The sequence below is a fragment of the Mustela erminea genome, chromosome 11, assembly GCF_009829155.1.
Source record: "Mustela erminea isolate mMusErm1 chromosome 11, mMusErm1.Pri, whole genome shotgun sequence".
Lineage (NCBI taxonomy): Eukaryota > Metazoa > Chordata > Mammalia > Carnivora > Mustelidae > Mustela > Mustela erminea.
Window position 1 is genome coordinate 58835069 of NC_045624.1, and position 24997 is coordinate 58860065.

Genomic DNA, 24997 nt, shown 5'->3' on the forward strand with positions numbered 1-24997 from the left:
TTTTCTGTTTTTCTTTTTTTTTGGTTATTTGACAAGGTTTCAGACGAGTTGATCACAGGAAAAGAGAGAATTGCTAGGAGAAACATATTAAGATCATTGTTCTGATCTATACTAATCTGTTGTGTTATCTAATATATTTATGGCCCCTCAAATTCACAATGCACTACAAAAAAATCAGAGATCAAGGAAAATTACTGTGGACTCATGGGTGTTAGACTCTACTGAGAAATATCCAGTATGAGCTGTAGACTTAGATATTTTGCTTCATGTCCTTTTACTTTTAACCAATTTAAGTCATCTTCACTGCATGCAGAGTAACTTTAAAAATAATAGTTTTTTATACTAATATCATTATAAAATATTTCTAATACCTTGTTTTTGAAATTATATTTAAGTACAATGCTACTCCTAGAGAAGAGAATTTTTTTCAGTAAAAAATATTGTTCTTTGTATTTGACTAGTAAGATTAAGACCAGTTCATAGTACAACAACAGCTATTTGGAATAACGGAAAAGAAGGAGAAAGGGGCATGCATGGAAGCTTTGACTGACTTCCTTTGGATTTTACTAACAAATTGAGTAACACCACAGAACCGCATGGATAGCCCGTGTTTTGGCCATTACTTAGTTTTCTATTTGGGGATTTTAAAATATTCAGGGAGTTTTGTGTAGCTATATTATTTTGTTTTTGCTTTTATTGTTTGAGGCTTCTGAAAAAAATATGAAAAAGTGATATATCACATTCATATTCTCCCAGCCTCAAAAATGTATCAAAAATATATCTTCAAGTAGAGATTAATTTTGTGATGGGATAAGCTCAAGTATAAGCAGGTGGGACAGCTTTAATGGTGACATTCTGCAAGTGGTTAAGAAATCGAAAAACAAAGTCTGTTCAATAAATGGTGCTTGGAAAATTGGACAGCTATGTGTAGAAGAATGAAACTCAACCATTCTCTTACACCATACACAGAGATAAACTCAAAATGGAGAGAAGACCTCAACATGAAGCAGGAATCCATCAGAATCCTAGAGGAGAGGGGCACCTGGGTGGCTCAGTGGGTTAAGCCTCTGCCTTTGGCTCAGGTCATGATCCCAGGGTCCTGGGATTGAGCTGCGCATCGGGCTCTCTGCTCTGCGGAAAGCCTGCTTCCTCCTCTCTCTCTGCCTGCCTCTCTGCCTACATGTGATCTGTCAAATAAATAAATACAACCTTAAAAAAAAAAAAAGAATCCTAGAGGAGAACATAAACAGTAACCTCTTTGACATTGGCCACAGCAATTTCTTTCAAGCTATGTCTCCAAAGGCAAAGGAAACAAAAGCAAAAATGAACTTTTGGGACTTCATCAAAATCAAAAGCTTCTGCACAGCAAAGGAAACAGTCAACAAAACAAAGAGGCAACCCACAGAATGGGAGAAGATATTCACAAATGACACTAAAAAAGGGGTGATATCCAAGATCTATAAAGAACTCCTCAAACTCAACACACACAAAACAGATAATCGTGTCAAAAAATGGGCAGAAAACATGGACAAGACACTTCTCCAAAGAAGACATACAAATGGCTAGCAGACACATGAAAAAATGTTCATCATCATTAGCCATCAGGGAGATTCAAATCAAAATAACATTGACATACCACCTTACATGAGTTAGAATGGCCAAAATTAACAAGACAGTAAACAACAAGTATTGGAGAGGATGTGGAGAGAGGGGAACCCTCTTCTGCTGTTGGTGGGAATGCAAGGTGGTGCAGCCACTTTGGAAAACAGTGTGGAGATTCCTTAAGAAATTAAAAATAGAGCTGCCCTGTTACCCTGCCCTTGCACTACAGGGTATTTACCCCAAAGATAGAGATGTAGTGAAAAGAAGGGCCATCTGTACCCCGTGTTCATAGCAGCAATGGTCACAGTCACCAAACTGTGGAAAGAACCCTATGGAAAGATGCCCTTCAATGGATGAATGGATAAAGAAGATGTGGTCCAGGAGTATTATGCCTCCATCAGAAAGGATGAATACCCCACTTTTGTATCAACATGGATGGGACTGGAAGAGATTATGCTAAGTGAAATAAGTCAAGCAGAGAGAGCCAATTATCGTATGGTTTGGCTTACTTGTGGTACATAAGCAATAACACAGAGGACATGGGGAGATGGAGAGGAGAAGGGAGTTGGGGGAAATTGGAGGGGGAGATGAAGCATGAGAGACTGTGGACTCTGAGAAACAAACTGAGGGTTTTGGAGGGGTGGGGGTGAGGGGGTTGAGTGAGCCTGGTGGTGGATGTTATGGAGGGCATGTATTGCATGGAGCACTGTATGTGGTGCATAAACAGTGAATTCTGAAATTTAAAAAATGAAATAAATTTTTAAAAATCAAAAAACAGCACTACAGGTGGATGGACTCCAAGTTTGTTATTCTAACTTCAAGACCAGAGGGGCAGCAATACACCATATAAAAATATTTAGTAATTTTGAGGAACTAGAGGAGAATTTCCTTTAGTATAAAGGCTATCTTACTACTTTAGAATTTGACATGTAAACACAGTTTTTAAGTTTCTTCATGTGCTCTCCACTGTAATTTTTCTAAAATGACAAAACTTTAAAAAAAGAATATCTTCCATTTTATTATTTACTACCTAGTAATAATGTTCTTCTGTGTTACCTTTGCCATTCAACATTTTTCTTCATAATTTCTCATATATATGAATGTTCTTATTAGTAATAAAACCAACTCTTAGGCCTTCTTGCTGCAGTGTATTAGAAGAAAATATCACAGGCTTATGTGAAGTCATTCATTTTAAAAATTTTATTTATACAGAAATATTGGTTTTTGTCCTGATTATATGATCAGCCCTGCATAACTATCTAGAGAGGTCAAAAGGATACAAAAATACACTGAGATCTGCTTCTTCTTTGAGGTCCTTTGGGGCTCTTCTCTCTCCTTGCCAAGATGATGGTGATACCATTTAGAAAGAAAGAACTACAGGGGAGAAAACAAGACAATGAAATAGATTCAAAGCATAATGTGTATGGAATTCGCCCCAAAGGAATTCAGACCCAGAAGTCAACAGAGACCTGTAGACTGAAGTATTTGGAAACCATCAACTTTTGAATAAGTGGTTATTGAAGTAATTCTAGGTAATAGCACACCATGAAAAACAACAAGTGTGAAGAGCAAAAAAATGGGTGAATAAAAGGGAAGAGGTTGGGGAAATGCACCTGGCCTGAAAAAAGAAAAAAGAGAATGGGGAACAAGGGGAAAGGAACGCCAAAGGAAGAGGTTTTCAAAACGGATGCAGTGGTCAAATATTTCAGAAAGTTCAAATAGAATGACAACTAGAAGAAGTCTAGTTTTGACAAGAAAGAGGCCAATAAGGATTTTGGAAAGAATTAAGTGATATTAAGAATGAGCTTAAGAATGAATGAGAGGTAAGGAAGTCAATAAACTGCTCTTTTAAGATGTTTGAAGAACAGATTAAAGAAATGGAAGGTCAAGGGATCGTGTTTTACAAAGTGGAATGTTTCATTATGATTGAAATTAGGGAGAAGGGATCAGTATAAAGGGAAGGTGAAAATTTAAAAAGTATTGATTTTACTAATGAAAATACATATATTTAGTAAATAAAATAGTGTGACTTGTCTAGTGATTATTCAGATGAGCCAATTTTTTTATAAATGCAGGTTTAATCAAAAAAATATATTGGTGTCTACTATGCAAAGACACAATGAGGTGCTGTAGAAAATAATAGATGGACAAATTAATCTCTCTCATTAAGAAGCCTATAAAATAGAAGAGGATGCAAAATAGTAGAGTATTTATGATGTTAGAGGCCTAAGAATAATAAAGATTGTATAATAAGTGTGGCCAGGAGAGCAAGAAAATGACATAGGCAATGGTCCTTGAGAGAGAAAGAATATTTTGACAGGTCCTGAAAAGATAGGGGACTGTGAAAGTGCTGAGGGTGTTCACACCCAGAGAATGGAGGGAACGCAAGAAAGAGAAAGGGGAAACTACATGCTTTTTTCATGTAATATTCCTTTGTCACAAACTGTTAATCTTCTGATTTTACTTTAGTCATTTCAAATATGTAAAAGCCAGTCTTAGTTTGTTGGCTCTACAAAGCAGGTTGTAGGCTGGATTTGGCCCATAAATCAATGCTGACCCTTACACAAGACTGTGAATAATCTAAGGGCAACATATTGTATACATAGATGTCACACAGTGAATATTTCCTGATAGTACTGAGGCACTGAGGACTCAGAGCAGGAGAGCAGGCATAGATTATGAAAGAAAGGAAGCAGGTGATACAGTAGATTAATGGGAAACCCAAAGTGGAATCTCACTGGCGACAGGAGGGAGGAGAAAGTCATGATCAGAGGAAAAATAATCATATTACAAGTTCAGAAACAGAAATTATGGGCAGAAGACAATGAATTCAGTTAAGAAACAGCATTTGAGTTTGAAAGTCACATAGCAAAGGGGCCATGATTAAGGAATCTAAGGGGTAGACTATGAGGTTACCACATTAGAACCGGAGGGCATATGCTGCCACATAACCACTTCCATCTTTCAGTGCCCATAGGTCTAAAAGTATTACATGAACCTCTTTTCCCAGTATTAGTGGGACAAAATAGTCCTTGGCATCCTCCCAACTCAGACATACATTCAGATTTAAGGAGTACTTTGAGGGGAGCAGAGGAAAGGACAAAATAACTTGTCAGAGTAACAACATTCAGTTCCAAGATGTGTCAACAAGTGGTAATAACAGAGTGAGGAACAACAGTTCCAATGTACAAAAGAAAATCCTTCAGGTATAGACTGTGTCCTCAAAAACCTGTGACAATGATAAGCTATATCAGAATGACATCATTCACAAAGAATAAACTGACTTGTTCCAGTTGGAACATTCAGTTTGGGTTCAGTCTGTCACCTTCATTGGACATCATAGCATTTCTTGTATGTCCAGTGGTATTGAAAGTTTCTAACATAAAAATCATACTCATTTGCCATGACACAGTAAAGACTAGTTTGAAAACATAAAGGTAAATAGTAAGGTCAATAGAAAGCTCTTATTGGCAAAGAGATACTGGTAGATTTTTGTTGTTGTTGGAAGGTAATCTACATTTACTCATGGGGTTTATTCGACAGAATAAAGACAGATTGCAACCACTTTCTAACTAGTGGCTTCAGTGTCATTTTTCCTGGCTTCCTGTCTTTTCTTGACAACCCCTGGTTGCTTTGCCTTCCTATTCACTTCTTACGTTGCTCTCTTTTTAAACTTTGGAGGTTATTTGTTCTTAGATTCTGTGACTTGTAGAGAAAAATTTTATAAATCATTGCTCCCAACATAATACAGCCGAAGTTCATTGTATCTCACCACAGGTAAGCATGCTGAAAGAAGGAGTATCACAGAGAGCTTGCCAATCCTAGCTAACTCTGTTGACCTAAAGAGAGCTCTTCTCCCCGATTTCTGCCCCCTGCTTGTGCTACTTGGGGTATTATGAATGCCAAATATATGTCATTAAGTACTCTGGAAAATTTCTTGCTTTTATGAATTTATGAAAGTGTGTGCCTTTCTTAGAATCTGAATAAATTTTAAGAATCCCATAATAAAATTACTAATTTCACCAAACCCAAGTCATGACATTAATGTGGCTGCTCACAACCAGGACCCTTAGGCAGTAGAATTTGGTTTTATTCAATGCATGAGTAATTTTCATAAGATATAAACATTGTCAAATTTGTAATTATTTTGAAATGTAATACTGTTAACTTTTATTTCAAAGGATTTTAGCTAATTCTGCTAACTTTTTCAGGTAGGGATAGTTTCCTTATGGACATGGCTAATTTTCCACATAGGTTGAAAGGTATGGGAATCTCAACCAAAAATATTTCTTCATTGGCCTCTTACATTTCTGGAAATTTCAGTATGCGTGCAACTTAAGAGTTTCTTAGTTCAATGATACGTTTTCTACTGAGTGTGGAAAAGCTCTTTCCATGCCTCAGCAGTGATATAAATCAGGATTCTGTAGCAAATTACCCAGCCCATGGCGTAGAGCCAGAAAAAGATAAGTTCTAAGTGAAAGAAATCTAGGTGATTACTTATTCTTGACCAATATCTACACACAAACTGACAAGGAGTAGAAAGTATAAATGGAGAATGACAGAGCTTAGAGAAGGAAAAGGGTACATTGCCTTATTTATAGCATTACTTTCAAGCAACCTTGCATATAACCTTGTAACAGAATGGACAGTAAAGTTATGAGAATGAAGTCAGGGATGACTCCAGGTGGCAGAGGAAAGAGAGGAAAAAGCCACACGATATGTTCTGGATTTCCTGTAACCATCTCTTCTAAGCAGTCATTTCGGAAGTTTAGTGATAATAAAATGTATTATCTTGAGCTATGCTAGTTGAAGTTTGCATTTACAAACATAGGTAGCAGGAAACAAACAAACAAACAAACAAACATAGGTAGCAGTTTGCCCAGTATGCTATGGAATGCTTTCCCTATTGAAGTGAGTCTGTAGGAAGAACTGAGTACTGGAGAACATAGCTTTGTATTAGGTCAATGGCATTGTTGGTAACCACATCACATTCATTTGTACTGAGAGCAAAACTTATTAGTGGGGATGTAGTAGAATTAGTTCATTGAGTTATAACAAATCCCAGTGACTTAAAGCAAGAAAGCTTTATTTCTCACTCGCATTCTGCTTAAGTATGGGTGAATGGAAGCACCCTCCTCCATGCTATGGCTTAGAAAATTGAAAATCCTCCCATCTTTGTCTTTGCATATAGAGCCCAGGGCACCAGCGTCCTCTGCTGAATATTCTGTATGTTGTTGGCAGTTGAAAGGGAAGGGGAACAGAGAGAATGGAGGAGGCACAGCTGTTCTTTACCTCATCCTGAGGTTACACACAGTATTTCTACTCATACTGCATCACTGAGAATCAGTCATGACACCCACTGAGGTGCAGTGGGGGTAGAAAATATAGTTTCTGCAGCTAATAACAAAAATAATTAATAAGAATAACAATCATTACTTCCCGTAGCAAATTGTTAGATTCCATTGTGTCTCCATGTCCTCATCTATAAAATGGAAACCATACAATCATCCTTTTATCTTCTAGCTGTGAGTAACATATGAATTAGTACATGTAAACTTAGTACCTGTGAGTAACATATGGATTAGTACATGTAAACTGCTTAAATATTGCCTAGTACATGCTAAGCACTTTTATAGGTTCATAATCATTGCTGTTAATATGATTTGTATTGTAACTCTTATTAATCAATCTCATCTTTGAGTAAAAACAGGGAGGGACCTTTATGACAGTTCTAACCATTGAGTCGAGTAGGCAATGATCAAAAGTTGAATTGCATGAGATACTGTGAAATTTCATTTTAGGAACATTGTCAGTGTAGAAAATAAAGGAAGGTAGAGAACTGGTTAGTCACTCCAACAGAATAAAGGTAATGCTTTCTTACATTCCATAGAAACCCTGATTATAATACTCCTTAAAAAGTTTGTATAAAATGTCGACTACAAAGTGATGCAGAACATGTGCAATTTACATAGAATTATGTATATTTTAAGGTACATAAAACCTTCCTGGACCAGTCAGTCCTTTCTATACCTTTTTAAAAATTTCTGTTTGGTTGCGGGTTCTTGGAGGGATTTTCTTTTCCATTTTGTGCTTCTATCTCTTAGAATACCTAAACAAATATTTGTACATAGTAGAGATTTAATAGATTAGTTCTAAATAAGTCTTTTTTTAAAATCTGCAATTAAAATGTAACCTTATTAAATTTAATCTTAATTCTTAGACTTTCCCCAAAGGATTTAAAAGGATACAATGGACATAAATGTGGAGGTATCAAAATTCTAAAATTTTAAAATTACATTTCTTTTTGTAATGCATGAGAATGTGGTAGGTAGTAATAACATACTTATCAATATGATTTTAATTAACTTTATCATTTTGTTCAAATAAGTATTACATTATTTTTTGCTTATGCATTGTAGAGAAACAGAAGTTTGGGTTGGAAAAATAATGTAAATTCTTATGGATTTTTTTTTTTTACTTCATACTGAAAAGCTATATCTTTTTTTTGTTGGTTTTTTTTTTGTTTTTTTGTTTTTTTGTTTTTGCCTGGTTTAAATTTGAAAAGAATATAGACAAATAAATGGAGAATTCTCATTCTAAAACTCTACATGATAGACTTTAAAAGCTTCCATTTGAATATACTTTTTTTTGAAAAGTATTAAAGTTTCAATTCCTAGAAAGATTAGAGTAACTGTTCAGTGTTTGTGACAATTTTAGTGACATCATATTACCTCCTCTAAAGAAATGATTTAATATCTACATGTTGCCAACATTCAGATAAGAGAAAAATTTGGTCAGTTCTATATCTGAACAGTTTCTCTGGTGCTGAACGTCTGGATATATGCAAAATGTGTTGAACAAAAATGTGGAGGTACAGCCAACGTGTCAATTTTATTTTCATTGATTTGACATTTTGAGATATACTTTGTAGTTTGTGTTTTGGTATTAAGTGGACAAAGAACAGATTATAATAAAATACAACAAAGAATATCAGTCTCATTGAATGAATTGGTATTGTCATCAAGTTTATCATCATAATTTCATATGCTGTTATAGGAAGAGTATGAAGTTGTATTAATAAAATTGATGATATTGTAATTCATTCAGTGAGTGGAGAAAGGAAAGTAAGTGAGGGCATTTTCATTGTTTTTCAGTAGCTGTTATATTTTCATTAGACTTTAGTAGCTTAAGTCTGTTCCTAACTTTATATTTTCTTAGCTCAGTAAACTTCTTGAAATCATTATTGATCATATTTGGAAGAGATCAGAAAACTTTTAAAGATTTTTTTTTCATCTTAAAAATGGGAAAGTTCAGTGTTTTATAGTGTTAGATTTCTTGTTAAAGGGGATAGGCAGTTGTCCCTATCCAATATTGTCATTTAATAGTGCATTTTGAATTCCTTTAATGTTGTTTACTTATTGGAAAGTATCATCCGAGGCTCAGAAAATACTTGGACCCATTTATTATCATTACTGATGGGAAAAAAGAAAAATCCAACAAGGGTGTGAATATATTAAGTAAATTGTTGCTGAAAGAGAAGGAGAAAAAAATTCCTTTCTCTTCTTTAGTGAAACAGTTTTTCCCTTCACCCTTTCTATTTCATTTTTATTACTTATAAAATTAAAAATTTAAACCAAACAATTCCATGAGAATGTTTACAGCTCTCATGTTCCACAGTAACAAAATATGCTAAATGTTGCATAAAGTGTCACTATCACCCTTTTCTGGATGCCAAGCATCACTTACATTTTACAAATATGCCTGTTACATTTCTGCCTTCATAACTTGAGGGCTTTCCAAATTATAAGTGAAGACAACATCATCACCCTCCAACGCTGCCCCAAGGCTATCTGACCTGTCGACCAATAAAGGTTAAATAGTTATCCTGTACCTGTGAAAATTTCTTATAGACCTATGCTTATGTCTCAGATTAATCTACAGGGTTATTCTCTCCATCCATAGATGACAAAGCACTTACTTAGACAAGAGACTTATTGAGAAACATCTTAAATGTTTAACACACATAGACTCTGTTAGTTTCTACACACAAATTTCTCATCATTCTGAAAATTTTCTCCAAAATAAACTCTGTTCTTTGTTATATAGGCTGAAAATGTCTTTTTATAAAACTCTCAAATATTTATATTGGGTTTCATCCAAATCAAAACTTTTGTTCCTCATAAGACACCATTAAAAAATGAAATGTCAGGCCATGGCATAGGAGAAAATGTTTGCAAATCATATATCTAATAAAGGACTTGTGTGAAGAATATACAAGATTTCTGAAAGCTTAATAGTAAGAAAACAACTCAACTAAAATGCGAGCAAAAATTTTGAATGGATAGTTCAAAGAAAATATGCAGATGGAAAATAACCACATGGAAGATAATCATAGTCATTAGCCATATTTCAGTGAAAATTAAAACTTCAATTTGATACAAATGCATAGCTTTTAGAATCCCATGAGATAAATGAATTAAAAATAAAATTAATAATGCCAAGTGTTTCTAGAGATATGGAGCACACAAACACACATTTTATATTAAATTTTGACCAAATTGATTGGTCAATGTATTAATAAAATATATTATATATGTTATATAAATCTTTACTTTAACTCTGGAAAGTGGCATAACTATTTCTAACTGTATCATTGAGAAGACATAACATACCATATGCTTGTATAATCAATAATTTTCTGGTAGGAAAATAAAATTGTTATGTACTACAACTTGTAATTACATTAGTTCTTTGATAGAAAAGATGTTTATTCTTAAAATACCATTTTTTTCCTCTTTAATATTTGTTTTTATCCCTTAGAACAGATAATTCAAATATCAGAGAAAATGAACATATTTGTAAAGGCAGGACTAATTTTTCATTTTGTTTGCAAAAGAACTATTGAAATAATTTTCTATAAAATGCATTTTTATACTCACTTTGAAAATGATTTACTTCAAGTAAGGTGCATAAACTGTGGGGGGAAAATCTTGTATTTTTTCTTGTTTTTCCTAGTTCTGAAGAGTGGCAGAGGTAAGGCAGTAGGATCCAGTTACTGTTCCCTGTTTATACAGCTGTACTTCATTGAATGAAGGCTTGTGTTACACACAGTTTGTGATAGGAAGTAAATGCTTTTAAAACAACTGAAGAGATAGGTCTTTAACCTCCACCTTTGTGGATTCTTTGTTCCACCATTTAGCTTCTGTGGAAGTTATAGGAAGTAATTTAAATATATGGTATTACTCTCTAATTGGACCTCATCTGATTAGCTTATCCTCTTCTGAACTCATAACATGGATGCCTTATGATAAATTTTTAAAGCAAATCCCAAGAAGTCCAACAAAAGGGACAATAAATTTTTTTTGTAATAAAGTTTTTAAGTAATAGGCCCTAAAATGTTTAATAAAGGGTATGTTCCAAAGAGAAAGTGGTATTTAGATTATTTCCAACCTTTTAAGGAGTTTTAAAAGACTTAATGAGATTCACCAAATTTATTACCTGTTAATAAACTCCACACAATAGTGCCATAGGATTCTTGGTTTATCTCTTTTATTTGTAGCTGTATAAACTATTCAGTAAAGCAGAGATTAAGATTCTAGGCTATTTCAAGGATTATACTTGGGAAGTTAGAGGTCATTGTGGTCAAGTAGTTTTCATTTGTGTAAGAGCAATTTCTTTAATTGCTTGGGTAAAAATATAGGGTCGTTACTAGGAATGATTAAAATGTCAACCAGTCAGGATCTAAGTTACGTATAAACTTACGGCTTATGAAAATACTTGCCCACCCTTGAAAATATATAACTTTAGACTTCTGATGGGGCCCTCTATTCGTAATTCTGTTCATAGTCTTTCCATTTTCACAGTATTAAGTCCTTATATCTGAATTATCATCTATTTACCAAAATTCTTTTGCAGATGTTGCTTGGTAACTCCCTGCATAGATTGTCTAGAGAGCATTCATTTCCTTAGTGAATGGCAGAGAAGTCATCCAAATTGGTGGGAGAAGGAGTTTGTTTGTTTGTTTGTTTATATTTATATAAATTTACATATTTATGTCTCCCTGATTTTCATAAAATTCTCTAACAAATTATTCTACCATGTGCTGGGTGTTTTAACTACTAGTATATGGCAGCTGCAAAGACCAATAACCAGAGCACCTGTGTGGCTTAGTTTGTTAAGCACCTGACTTTTGATTTTGGTTCAGGTCGTGATCTCAGAGTCCTTAGATCAAGCCCAGAGCTAGGCTTCATGCTGGTTGTGGAGTCCGCTTAAGAGTCTTTCTCTCCCTTTTGCTCTGCCTTTCCTCCTTTCTCCCTCCCCCAGCTCATGTGCACCAGTGTCCACGCTCTCTCGTTAGAAAAAAAAAGGGGGGGGAGGGGGGGAATAACCCATGCAGTATTTCCACTCTTAGAGTCACTGTTCAGTCCCCATGCATGCCAAACTAAAAGATTTAATTTCTGATCTATACTGGCATGGATACAGTGATCATGCCACAGAGTTAATTTTATCTCCTTCATTTGCAGCAAAGAACACAGTAATAGTTTAGCTAAGAACATACTGTCTTTCAACTGAATAGACTCTAGTACGGTATCTGTAATTCTGATAAAAAAAAATATTCACAAAATGAAAGATGTGGGCTTGTTCTGTACTTAAGAGGTCAGTATAGTGGCATATTGTAGAAAAAACAACTATTTCTTTGGGATGTAAATGAATTGCAAGTAAATGAATCTGCATAATACTTGATGAAAATAACTTACATTTCCTTTTTTATTATAAAGATGAACAGCAATTATGTGGTAGAATTTTAGAAATGGTAGTGTTTGATAAGGTACAGGAAGAGCTGTATGTATTAGCTAATTTATTTCTGTAAATAAAAATGAAATGTTATATGAAAATGTCCAAAAAAAATGAAATGTTGAGTCTTAGAACCAAATTATTACTCTGCTTTGCCTTTTATTCCAATACACAGATTTTGAGACTTCTTAAAAAGCCATCAGGAAGGAATTTTTGTGTAATATTTCATTCCAAAATTTATGTACCAATTTCTCCCATCACATTATTCTTCCTTAATTATAAATATATTATCACATACTGAAAAATCATCACTATCCATTGACTGTGTTGTTACAACATTGACAGTTAGCTTTTATGATTTGTCATACTACAATACATTAGTAATTGTAGATTTTGGAAGTCATTTTAGCTTCCTGGAGGCATTTAATTATATCATACACACTATACATACTTATTTGCTATGTTTCAGTTTTCTTATTTGTTTGTAATTTATGCCCTCTGATTCCAAAAGTCATCTGAAGCAGCTTATTTTAATTATAATTATATTGGCTAGGTTTCTCAGAGATGTTCCAGATTTTTCTTCCTCACTTAACAAGAGCTGCATACACAAGTGAAAATGAAAGTTGCTTTGTCTTATTCTCATGGCTCATTTCAAATTATGTGTTTTGCAGAGGTTAATATCATGTGGGCTGGACACCAAACCCACCACAGTTCTGAAGACTATAACTTATCCACAGCACTGAGACAATCTGTTTTGCAAATATATACTTCTTGGGTAAGTTGTATAAAATTGGATAAAGGTAATTATATAATACATTTTTTAAAGTCTCAATTGTTCCTGTTTCCTCCAAGTTAAGAAAGTATTTTACTAAAAGACTTTTTTCTCCTTCTATAAGGCAAGACACATATGAAGCAAGTGATGTTTTGTAATGGTGGTCTTTTGTTTGATAAAACAAAGTGTAACAACAAAAAACAACTTCACCTTGAGGTATAAAGCAAAGTGAGAAATTTGCTATTTTTTTAATTTACCATAACTAATGAATGATATGTATCTCAGTTCAAATATATGCAAAGTTTTCATCTGAAACTTTTAAAAGCGGTTTTTGAAAAGCCAATACCCATTTCTGCATGCCCAAGTGAAATTAATTAAATTCTTTGCTTTTCACTTACGAATTAAAGCAGTTAATATGATGCTCAATAAAAATTTTTGCTCTAAAATATTTTTGCACAAGGAAAGAGCAGACTAATGAAAACCAGAAATAGCCTCTAGTTTGAAGTTTCTTCTGATTCACTGGGCAAACCTGACCCACTTGCTAATAGCCCTCATTTGTGATTGTCACTGTTTGGATCTCCATAGCTATCCAGACTACTGCTGCTAAGAGGCATATTGAGCTAGAAGGTCAGAGTTTTCTGGGCATCTGTCTGGCTCAGTCCACAGAGCATCTAACTCTTGATTTTGGGGTCATGAGTTTGAGCACACATTGGATTTAGAGATAAGTTTAAAAGAAAAAGAAAGTCAGAGTTACCAATGTGTAAGTGCTACTAACCATAAATTATAATTATCTACAGAGGACCATAGGGGAAGGGAGGGAAATCTAAAGGGGGAGAAATCAGAGAGGAAGATGAACCACGAGAGACTAGGGACCCTGGGAAACAAACTGAGGGTTTCAGAGGGGAGGGGATAAGGGAAGGGGGTAACAGGGTGATGGGTATTAAGGAGGACACATGCTGCAATGAACACTGGTTGTTTTATGTAACTAATGAGTCCTTGAACACTACATCAAAAACTAATGATGTACTATATAGGGCTAACTGAACATAATAAAAAATATATAAGAAAAATAAATACCAAAAAAAGTCCCTCAAAAAAATGATAATGATCTAACTTTTGTATGGTTCCTTATAGTTTACAAGTACTTCTAGATATCATTTATTGAATACTTTCTGTGTGCCAGTCTTCTAAGATCACTTTATGCATTAACTTATTTGATCTTCATGGCAACTTTAAGACACAGGTACTATATAACTCTCATGAAACTGAGTTTGTAGTTCAGTCACAGAACTCCTAAAAGGGAGGAGTTGAATTTGAACTCATTCAACCAGGCTGCAGGATCCCGGATCTTATCTTCCACACTAAATACTCTTATGTCTCTACATCGTTTTTTACTTACATTACAATGTTAGATCAAGTGTTACTATTATCAGAGAACTGAAGGTCAGTGAGGTTAATTACACAGCTAGAAAGTGACAAAGCCCCATATTTGAAACCATGTGCCTTATAATCTATAAAAATACGTGTACTGGCAGGTGTTGGAACCCAAACAGCAGCATAGGCAAAAACAAATCTATAAGCCAGTGATGGTACAAATATATTTTCTGAAAGAGATACAAAACGAAATCCACCCCTCCACCCCCATACCACCTGTAAAGGCTTGTGTTAATTTCCTAGGGCTACCATGACAAAGTATTACAAACTGAGTAGCCCAGAGCAACAGAGTTGTGTTGTCTTGTAGTTCTGGAGGCCAGAAATCTGAAATCAGGGTGTCATCAGGGCCGTGGTCCCCCGGAAAGACTCCAGGGAAGGAACTGTTCTAGCCCTGTGTCTCTGAAACGTTTAGTTTGTGATAGTTCCTTGGCCTTTAGGAGCATAATGCCAGTCTTCACATGGTCATCTCCCTGTGTCTACATCCAGATTTCTCTTTTTTATATGTAAGGACATTGGTCATTTTGAATTAAGCCCACCCTACTCCATTGTGAGTACATCTTAATTAATTACATCTATAAGGACTCTATTTCCAAATAAGGTCACATTCTGAGGTATTAGGGGATAGGTTTCAACACATGAATTTTGCGGGGGGGGGGGGACACATTCAATCCATAACATACTGTAAGAAACATAGGTGGAAATGAAAGAATTTATATTATATTATATATATTCCATCTCCTTACAGCTTGTGCTGGAACTCTGGATAATTCAACATGAGGAAAATACTACCTCTCTCACAGTTGCCTAGCTCAAGACTGGTCTAGAGCTCTAGTGAATAAAGGGAAGAGGCCCCTAATGAGGGGAGGTATAGACTGTCCTCCCATCTTAAGAAATAGCTTCATTAATATAAACGTATTATCCTCTACAAAACAGGTTTGAATATGTGACTGTTTAAAATAATAATCTCAAAAATCTTTATTCTCTCCTGAGTTATAAAGATAACTTAGCATAAAGATAACTCAAGCCTCCAGTGCTTACATTTTGGGGGAGAAAGCCTCCAAGAGGAGACAGAGCTATATTTGAAGTTGCTCCAGGAAAATCAAATGCAGTGAGTGAATTGGTTTTCTGAGGAATTACCAAACAAAAATTTTTGTCAGAGCATCACAGACTTTTTAGAGCTGTCAGAAGAAATCTGGGAGACAATGTATTTAAATCACCCATTTTAAAAGCTACAAGATGAATCTCAGAGGAGCCTGCTACATCATACAGTGTTGAACATTGCTGGTTGGAATTTGAGTCCAGACATCTGACTTCAAGTTTATGGTAATGTCTATCCTGGTTTCATTTGTGCTGTTCCCCCTATTAAGTCAATGCACTCAAAGTTACAGATTAGTGAAAACCTAAGTAAAATTCAGGTTCACACCTATTTATTGCCAGTATAAATCCCTTTTACAACCTCATATCATCTTGCCAATGACACAAATATGCTGAGTAAGGAAATGAGCATTGGGAATGCATGAGAAGCTGCTAATTTAGGGTAGGGGAGGGAGTGGGCGATTTTCAGTGTGGGGAATAAAAGGTAGAGATTGTGAATCAGCCTAGTTTTTTTGTCTAGCATTTGTAGGTCTGTTAGAAGATGGCATAGGTGGTTTAAGTGTCTTTGATGGTTAGCAATCTGTAATAGGTCTAGGTCTTTCTGGACATTAAAATCAAAGAACATCATCAGGTTTTTTCATTTTCTTTGAGCCTTTTTTTTTTTCCTTCTTTGAGTCATTTTTAAGATTCTTTTCATTAGTGCTCATAGGTAAGGTATATAACTTGGTAGTTAGGTAACAGTATATCTTAGAACAAATAATACATGTCTTTGAAGAGAAAATTAATTTGTAAAATGAAAAGCATAATTAATCTCAAAGTGTTTTTCTTTGATATTACTATGAAAATTAGGGTAGCAAACCTGTCATTTGAAGTAGGTAAGATGAGAATTCAGCTTTTAAGAATCTCTAACCATACTTTTGTGCACTTTCTTTAAAGCCAGTTTTAACCTTAGGTTTAACATTACTCATCCTAAAAGAACTGCAATGGATGGAGTATCATTTTAAGTGATACATACTGAAATAGGTGGTTTTGCATGGTACTTCAGTCTTAAACATCATAGTCTCTCCAAATAATAAAGTGAGTCTAGATCCATGGAGATATATATATCTCTCCTGTTATATATAACAGTGTCAAGATTAACATTTCATTTTCTTCCAGCTTTATTTCAGATAAAATACCTGAATGCTATAGTTTATATTCAAAGCATAGCTAGAGAAGTGCGAGAAAATAATAGAATGGGGTATGTCAAAGGGTTACAAGATCTAACTTGAAGGAATTCTTAATGGCCAAAATCTGGAACAATTTGAACAACAGAATATGTAACACAGTGTGGAGTTATAATCCAAAGTATAAAATAAATATCTTTGAAACAAGTCCAAACTGATGTAGATAGATGATTGAATAACTAAATAAATGGGGACAGATATATGGGAGATAAATTCCTTTGAAGAATTCCATAAAAATTCCAGGTAACATTTGTAGATACTTCCCTGCCCCAGAAAATAATGCTTAATGCCCCCCTTACCCAGCCCTTTGATTGTAGACTATACTGAATAACTCCTGTACAAAGAATAGAGAATGTATAAGAGATAATAGTGATGTAATGGGACAGATGTTAACGACACTTGTGATGACCATAGCATAATGTATAAACTTGTCAAATCAGTAAGCTGTATACTTGAAACTAATACAACACTGTGTGTCAACTATATTCAGTAAAAACAAACAAAACACACACACCAAAAGGAAAAATAGATGAAGGGTGAGGTGGGCATGGGAGATAACTTCAGAATGGAGAAACTTGGAAAACATAATCTCAGATAAAATTAACAATTCTACAAAATACCTAACCTAGTACTCCTCAAAAGTATAAAATGAAACAACACAAGAGACATCTGAGAAAACTGTCACAGATCAGAAAAGGATCTGAGATGTAAAGACTATGTAATGATGCATCCTGGGTGGGATCCAAAACCAGAAAAAGAACATTAGGGGGAAAAAAGCTAGTGAAATATAAATAAAGTGTGAAGTTTAGTGGAGTTTAGTTAATAGTAATGTACCAATTTGTTTCTTAGTTTTGGCAATTCAGTATAATAAAATGTTAATAAGAGAGACTGCGTAGAGAGCATGTAGCTACTCTGTACTATCTTTGCAACTCTTTTTAAAAAATTATTTTTACTAACATACAATGTATTATTTGCTCCAGGGTTACAGGTCTGTGAATTCTAAGGCTTACACATTTCCCAGCACTTACCACAGTACATACCTTCCCCAATGTCCAAAACCCAGCAACCCTCAGTTTGTTTTGTGAGATATGGTTTGTCTCCCTCCCGATCCCATCTTTCTTCATTTTTTTCCTTACCTAATCCCACTACCCCCTGCCCTGCCTCTCAAATTCCTCATATCAGAGAGATCATATGATAATTGTTTTTCTCTGTTTGACTTATTTCGCTCAGCATAATACCCTCTGGTTCCATCTACATCGTTGCAAATGGCAAGGTTTCATTTCTTTTGATGGCTGCATAGTATTCCATTTTATATATATATATATATATATATATATATATATATATATATATATATATATATATCACATCTTCTTTATCCATTCATCTGTTGATGGACATCTAGGTTCTTTCCATAGTTTGGCTATTGTGGACATTGCTGCTATGCCTCTTCGGATCACCACAGTTGTATCTTCAGGGTAAATACCCAATAGAGCAATTGCTGGGTCATACAGTAGCTCTATTTTCAACTTTTTGAGGAACCTTCAAGCTGTTTTCCCGAGTGGCTGTCTTTGAAACTCTTTTACAAATATAAAACTATTACAAAAATATTTATTAAAAAATATAACTACGTGTACATACCTATATTTTCCCAGAGCCATGGTGGATGGTATAACAACTCTAAAAAACCAAAACCAACCAAACAAAGCCACTTAGAACTAACAACTGTAGTCATTAATTTCAGGGACGCCTAAAGCATCCTAGAGAACAGTGATTCAGCCAGTACTATTTTATTCGCTTAAGGATTTTATTTATTTATTTATTTATTTATTTCGAGAACACGGGCTGGGGGAGGGGCAGAGGGAGGGGAGATGGAGAATCCCAAGCAGACTCTGCACCCAGCCCTGAGCCATGTGTGGGGCTCAGTCCCACAACCCCGAGATCATGACCTGAGCCAAAACCAAAAGTCAGACATTCAACCAACTGAGCCACTGAGATGCCCTCAGGCAGTACTATTTTAAAATAGTTCTGAAGTAACTCTTTTTTCTCCATTGTTAATTCCTCCACCCATCACTCACTGTTCCCTTTCCACAATGCTGGCTCTGAACAAGCTGAATTGCTCTATAGCTTTGAGAAAGGAATTTCATAGACTCCCTACCACATTCAGAGGTGGTCAAAACCTGGTCCCTCTTGTGTCCCCAGTCTCATCTCCAACAGTCTCCCACTGTCTCCTCATCTTCAAGTAACAATTTTCAGTTCCTTAAATCTACTATGTTATAATGTCTTGTTATGCCATTGCATATCCAGTGACCTCTGCCAGGAAAATTATTGCTCCCTTGAGTGTTAAATCCTTCAAGACTCAATTCATTCATCTCTACAGATGCTTTCCAACTTTGCCTAGGTGCTTTTTTTTTTTTATCCCATAAAAACCTTGCATATCTCTATTATAGTATTTATTATTTGCATTATTGCTTTTCATGCCAGCCTGTAAACTTTAAAAGATATTTTTCACTAGTATCTCCAAAGTGCCTGATGCAGTCAGTGCTTAATAAAGGTATAGTACATAAACTGAAAGAAATTTTGAAGTTTTATGGATGTCATATATTTGACATTATGGATGTCACTTTTCTACGTTAAGTAGGCTAAGTCCAGTATGTGAAATAATTTAAATCGGTCATTCATGTGAGTATTTTTTTATTTAAAATATCTCCAAAAATTATAGCATATGTAAGTAACTTATTTATCTTTTTGAATAAAATCTATTTTGGCATATTTGTTTCATATATGAAGCTATAGAATAGGAAAGAGTAATCTCTACATTTAGTAAACTGAGTATTTCTCTTAAAAGCATGAAAATTAATTATACATGCACTTAGCTTAAGTAACTAGGTTGGCTAATTTATTTTTAGCTCTGTAGTGTATCTCAATCTTTAAAATTGTTTTGCTTTTTAGGTTAGTATTATAATCAATGTTATAAGAATTTATAAAATGTGTTTATGGTATATTAGTAGTCTAAGAGGTACATTTTTCCACCATCAGAGGAAAGAAATACAGTTATAATACCAATTTATGAAAACTTTTCTTACCACAAGTTAGGGAACCTGTAAATATATGGTGATATTATTTTTGAGCATAGTAATTTAAAAATACATGCTGATTACATTTAAGAAACATGAGGGAACAATTTACCAGAAATAAGGAAGTCTAAATCCCAGATAGCTCAGTTATTAAGTAGCTTTGCCACTCTGAATCAATTGATTAATGTTTGTATCTCAGTGATTTTGTACATGAAATGGGATAATTAATATTTGCTCTGCCTTTTTCTATTGTTATTTTGAAAATTACTTTAAATGACGAGTGTGGAAATTCTTTGGACTATATCAGGTATGACTCACATGTGTAATATTGTTTTTATATTACATATAAGACTTCAGAGGAACCTTTAGCGAAATCTCAAATCTTTTATTACATTGTACTTTCTGCCAAACAACATAAGCAAAGACTGTCTTTCAATATGTGGGAGTTGGAATTACACAAAGACAAATGTGAACAAATAAAGACACAGAAACTAACAACTTTGATGTACTGCAGTCAAATATGTTGGGGATAAAATTCTCATAATTCTTATGTCACAGATGGAAAGCATGACCTGAGCTCCCCATGCAGAAAAGAAACAAAACACCTCTCAGGACTTTGCCTCAGAACTCCAAGGCATTTCTCGCCACCATCAACCACCATTCAAAGACAGCATATAAGACAAAGTTCATGTCCACATATTAAATAAATGAAGTCCTTCGCTTGTTTGTATCTTGACTAGTCTGAGCCGTGATTCTAGCGTGCATCAGGAAAATGGAATTACTCTGTAGTGTACTAAAATCAATTTAAGATTTGATAAAAATAAAATTATGCTCTGATATTTGGTGTTTCATTTTACAGAAATTTGATAGTCATTTGTAGTTTTTATGCTGAAGGACAAATAAAAAGACTCATAGTAAAGAGCTCTACATAAGACAGCATTATCTTCTTTCTACTTAAATAAGAAAACTGGCTGAAATATTCCACTCTCTTTACATATAATTATTCTTATTTTGAGTCATGCATCCATTAATTTCTTTGTTTTCCATATACAGTCTTGATTGGCAGAGCTGGTCATGATGGCACAGGTAGGAGATATGAAGAAAAATAGGACATGAGGTTTGTTCTTAAGATGCTTGCTTTCCCTGGTGGGATTCCAGTAAGTCAACAGCCATTATAAATACAAGTTGTTAAGGTTTTGGAGAGAAGCCTCTGCTTTGGGAACCATGGTGGGTGAAGGGGAGCATCACAGAAGAAATGCTTAAGCGCAATCTGTAAGAAGAATAAAATTTTGCCAAGAATGGGGTTGTAAATGGAATATTATGTAGGAGGAGCATGTCTTTGAAAATACAAAATTCTGGGGGGGAAAAAAGGTATAATAAACTCAGGGAATTGCAAATAAAGTGTATGGCATGTGTATTAGTTTCCCAGAACTGCCATAACAAAGTGCCAAAGACTGGGTCTTAGAAACATATTGCCTCATAGTTCTGGAGGCTAGAAATTGGATATGAGGGTATTGGTAGGGTTGGTTCCTCCTGAAACCTGTGAGGCAGTATCTGTTCCATGCCTCTCTTCTAACCTTTGATGGTTTGCTGGCGATTTTTGGAGTTGTTGGCTTGTAGATACATGACACCGATCTCTGCCGTTATCTTCATGTGCTATTTTTCCTGTGTGTCTATCTGCCTCTGTGTCTAGATTTCCCCCGTATATAAGGAAACCTGTCATTTTGAATTAGAGCTCACCCTAATTACTTCATTTTACCTTGATTACCTCCTGAAGAATCTGTTTCCAAATAAATTCACTGAAAAGTTCTGAGGTACTAGGGGATAAGGCCTCACATATCTTCTGGGGAAACATACTCAATGCATAAAGTTTGAGTAAGGCTAGAATATAGGATGTATAAGAAGGTTGAATGAACAAAGGGGAAAATGAATAAAATCATAGAAATGGGAACAGAAGGACGGGCCTAGATTAGTTAAAATAAGGACTTCTTAAGTAGAAACACAAGCACTTATTCCAAACATACAATTTATGTAGATATGTTTTAAGGATAGAGATAATAAGTACATTCTACCTGTGATCACAAGATCTGGTTCTATGTCATGATAGATTGTGTAGATTTTAGGAATGTGGGACGGTGTGCTTGATGATTTCATCTTTAGTTCCTCAACTATGAAGGAAATTATTTTTCTCTAAAGCAACATTATAAAAATAAATGAGAATCATAGAAGTACAGATACTAGTAGTGTTAAACTATTTTATTAAAATAAGATAGACATGAATCCTGAAGCTCAATTTTATTTTCCCATTTCATTCAAAGTAATTAGACACTTAACTTGAACCAATTTGCTTTGCAGCTTACTTGTGGACGGCTCTCCCCTCTCGACTGCTGCTTTTCCGAAGTTTGTCATACCTTACAGCTTTACTTCCTACTCTGTCCTACCTGAAGTGCATCATTTCTTTGACTCTGGAAAAAAGCCCGCTGCCTTCTGTTGCATCTGCCCTGAAATCCCCAAGCTGTGCTGGAATCCGGTCACCTACCTACTTCCTTCCCACAGCCAGCTTGTGAGCTCTGTGGGCTCCCTGCAGCAGCAGCTGGCAGCTTGTTGCCCCTCCATGTATGGCTTCCAGATGGAGCCGAGGGGTCAGTGCTGTTCACCACGCTGTCCTCCCTACCTGGGAGAAGACCTTCCAGAATTCTGCAGTCTGCTCAAGGGCTCTTCTCTACTCATGCTCCTTGCTTTCAGCCAATGAACGTATTTAAAACTTCAGAGAATATGAGTTTTTCTGGTTTTCCCTTTCTCTGCTTTCTTTTTAGATATATCATTAAGGTTAGTGAAGTCACAGGTGCACACACTTTCTTGTCTCTAGTTTTATGAAAATGTTCACCTCTTTTCTGCAGATCTTATTCTTAAACTGGTGACACTGCTTCTTAGTTCCTTGGACTGTGACTAGCTACTCTTTTTTTTTTTTTCCTAACATATATTGTATTATTTAACCCAGGGGTACAGGTCTGTGAATCATCAGGTTTACACACTTCACAGCACTCACCGTAGCATATACCCTCCCCAATGTCCACAACCCACCACCCTATCCTTCTCTACCCACCCCCCAGCAACCCTCAGTGACCAGCTACTCTTGACATCTGTCCCTCTTCCTTTTTTTTTTTTTTTTAAGATTTTATTTATTTGACAGAGAGATAGAGAGTACAAGTAGGCAGAGAGGCATGCAGAGGGAGAGGGAGAAGCAGGCTCTCTACCAAGCAAGGAGCCTGATGTGGGACTCGATGCCAGGACTCTGGGATCATGACCTGAGCTGAAGGCAGACCCTTAACTGACTGAGCCACCCAGGTACCCTGTCCCTCTTCCTTTTAACTGGCTTTTTCTGAATACACCAAAAATGTATTCTTTTTTTCACATTAAAAAAAGAAAAAGAAATCTTCTTCCCCATCCATATGTTCTATTGAAGGAAAACCCCCAACTCTCTCCTTCCTTCTTCTTACAAAAAGAGAAGTAATTCCTACCTCTATTTCAACAACTCTTTTGAGTGATTTTTAAACTTAGTGAGGTCTGGATTTCAGGCACACTGCTCCGCTCTTCCAAACCTACAAATCCAGTGTCATTTTTCAGTCCAGTCGATATTTGCACGACGTATATTCTTACTCAACAGCTTCCTTGAGATATACCTCAAGGACTCTAACACAGCATTCTCTAGGTTAAACTTTATAAACCTCTTCTTCCTCCCGTCTGCCGTCTTAGTGAACAGTATCACCCAGCATACAAGCCTTCAAATCTGGGTGTCTTCTGATACTCCTCTGTCCCCCTCATGTCCTCTGTTTGAATAGTTAACAAAGCCTTAGATTCCTGGTGCATGTCCTGCCTCTGTATCCCCATGGCTACTGCTATGCTTAAATGTATGCAGTTTTTCACTGGGCTAGTGAAATAGATTTCAAACCTATTTTTATATTTCTCATAAGTTTTTAAAAAAATGTTTAACCACTCTCTCACAGCCTAGGATAAATCTAGTCTTCTCAGAATGGCATTAAAAGTCTCCCCTCTTGGTTTTGACTGAAATCTAAATTAATTTTTGTTTTTGCTGTTGTTTGGCTATGATGAGTCATAGACCCACTAGAGACAAATGAAAGCTATAGATGGTTTCTTCAGAAAACGTCACCATGCACACAAGCTCATACTTTGTTGTAGTCATGTCGAGGGGCTTCACAGTCTCCGTCCCCTCTGTCCATGAATCCCATAGTCCAAACCAATCTCTTGGCACACTCTCCAGCACTTTCAGCAAGGCTGAGACACTTCCACTGAATGTCCTGCTTGATGGTCCCCTTCACGCAAGCCCTGGCTGCGCCATTCACTTGATGAGCAGAATAAAACCCATACATCTTCTATCCATCAGCCTAAGGTCACCTCTAAACCTATCCTGGGTGATTTTTTTCCTTTGTGAACCGGTTATGCATGACGTCTTTTGAAAGGTAACAAAATAACCTAGGGTAGACAGTCAAATTTAAAGCTAAAGAGCTTTGGAATCAGAATGACATGAGTTGAATGCATAGCAGAAATGGTTATATTTAGTAAGCAGTGTAATGTCCCCTGACCCAGATATTGAGAGTTTTAAACTTTAAGAAAGAAGAAATTTCTTCTCCCAAAGTAGTACCATTTCTGGCTTTATGATGGAACGGACCCTTAAGTTGGCTTTAAAAACTGCAGAGAATTTGGAAATGTGAAGATGTAAGGTAGAGAAGATGAGTGAGAATTTTCAGACCCAAACCTTTTCTAAACTGCTTTTCATTCTACAAATTAGAAGCTTGGTTGTATCATTAGATTTTTTTATGGTACTGTATTAATCATAAGAATATAACTTTCACATAGTTCATGAGACTTATTCCCTGACCAATATATTTATTTCTTACTAGAAGTTTCCTTTTTTGAAATTCATGCTGAGTTCATTTTTTCAGTTTTTTGCTAATTATATTTACTGATTTGTAAGA

At 35.4% G+C, this 24997-nt stretch overlaps 1 protein-coding gene and 1 long non-coding RNA gene across 3 annotated transcripts in view; one reads left to right on the forward strand and one right to left on the reverse strand.

Moving 5' to 3' along the window:
• LOC116569371 overlaps nucleotides 1-10671 on the reverse strand; it is a 41319-nt gene extending 30648 nt beyond the window's left edge. For both annotated transcript variants that reach the window (XR_004277002.1, XR_004277001.1), the window contains exon 1: nucleotides 10542-10671. This is a non-coding gene — a long non-coding RNA (uncharacterized LOC116569371). The remainder of the gene's footprint in view (nucleotides 1-10541) is intronic.
• The window catches only part of AGMO (alkylglycerol monooxygenase), a 350536-nt gene that overhangs the window by 115990 nt on the left and 209549 nt on the right, over nucleotides 1-24997 (forward strand). The window contains exon 4 of the mRNA XM_032305555.1: nucleotides 13068-13171. Within this exon, the coding sequence (XP_032161446.1) occupies nucleotides 13068-13171 (104 nt within the window). The remainder of the gene's footprint in view (nucleotides 1-13067; nucleotides 13172-24997) is intronic.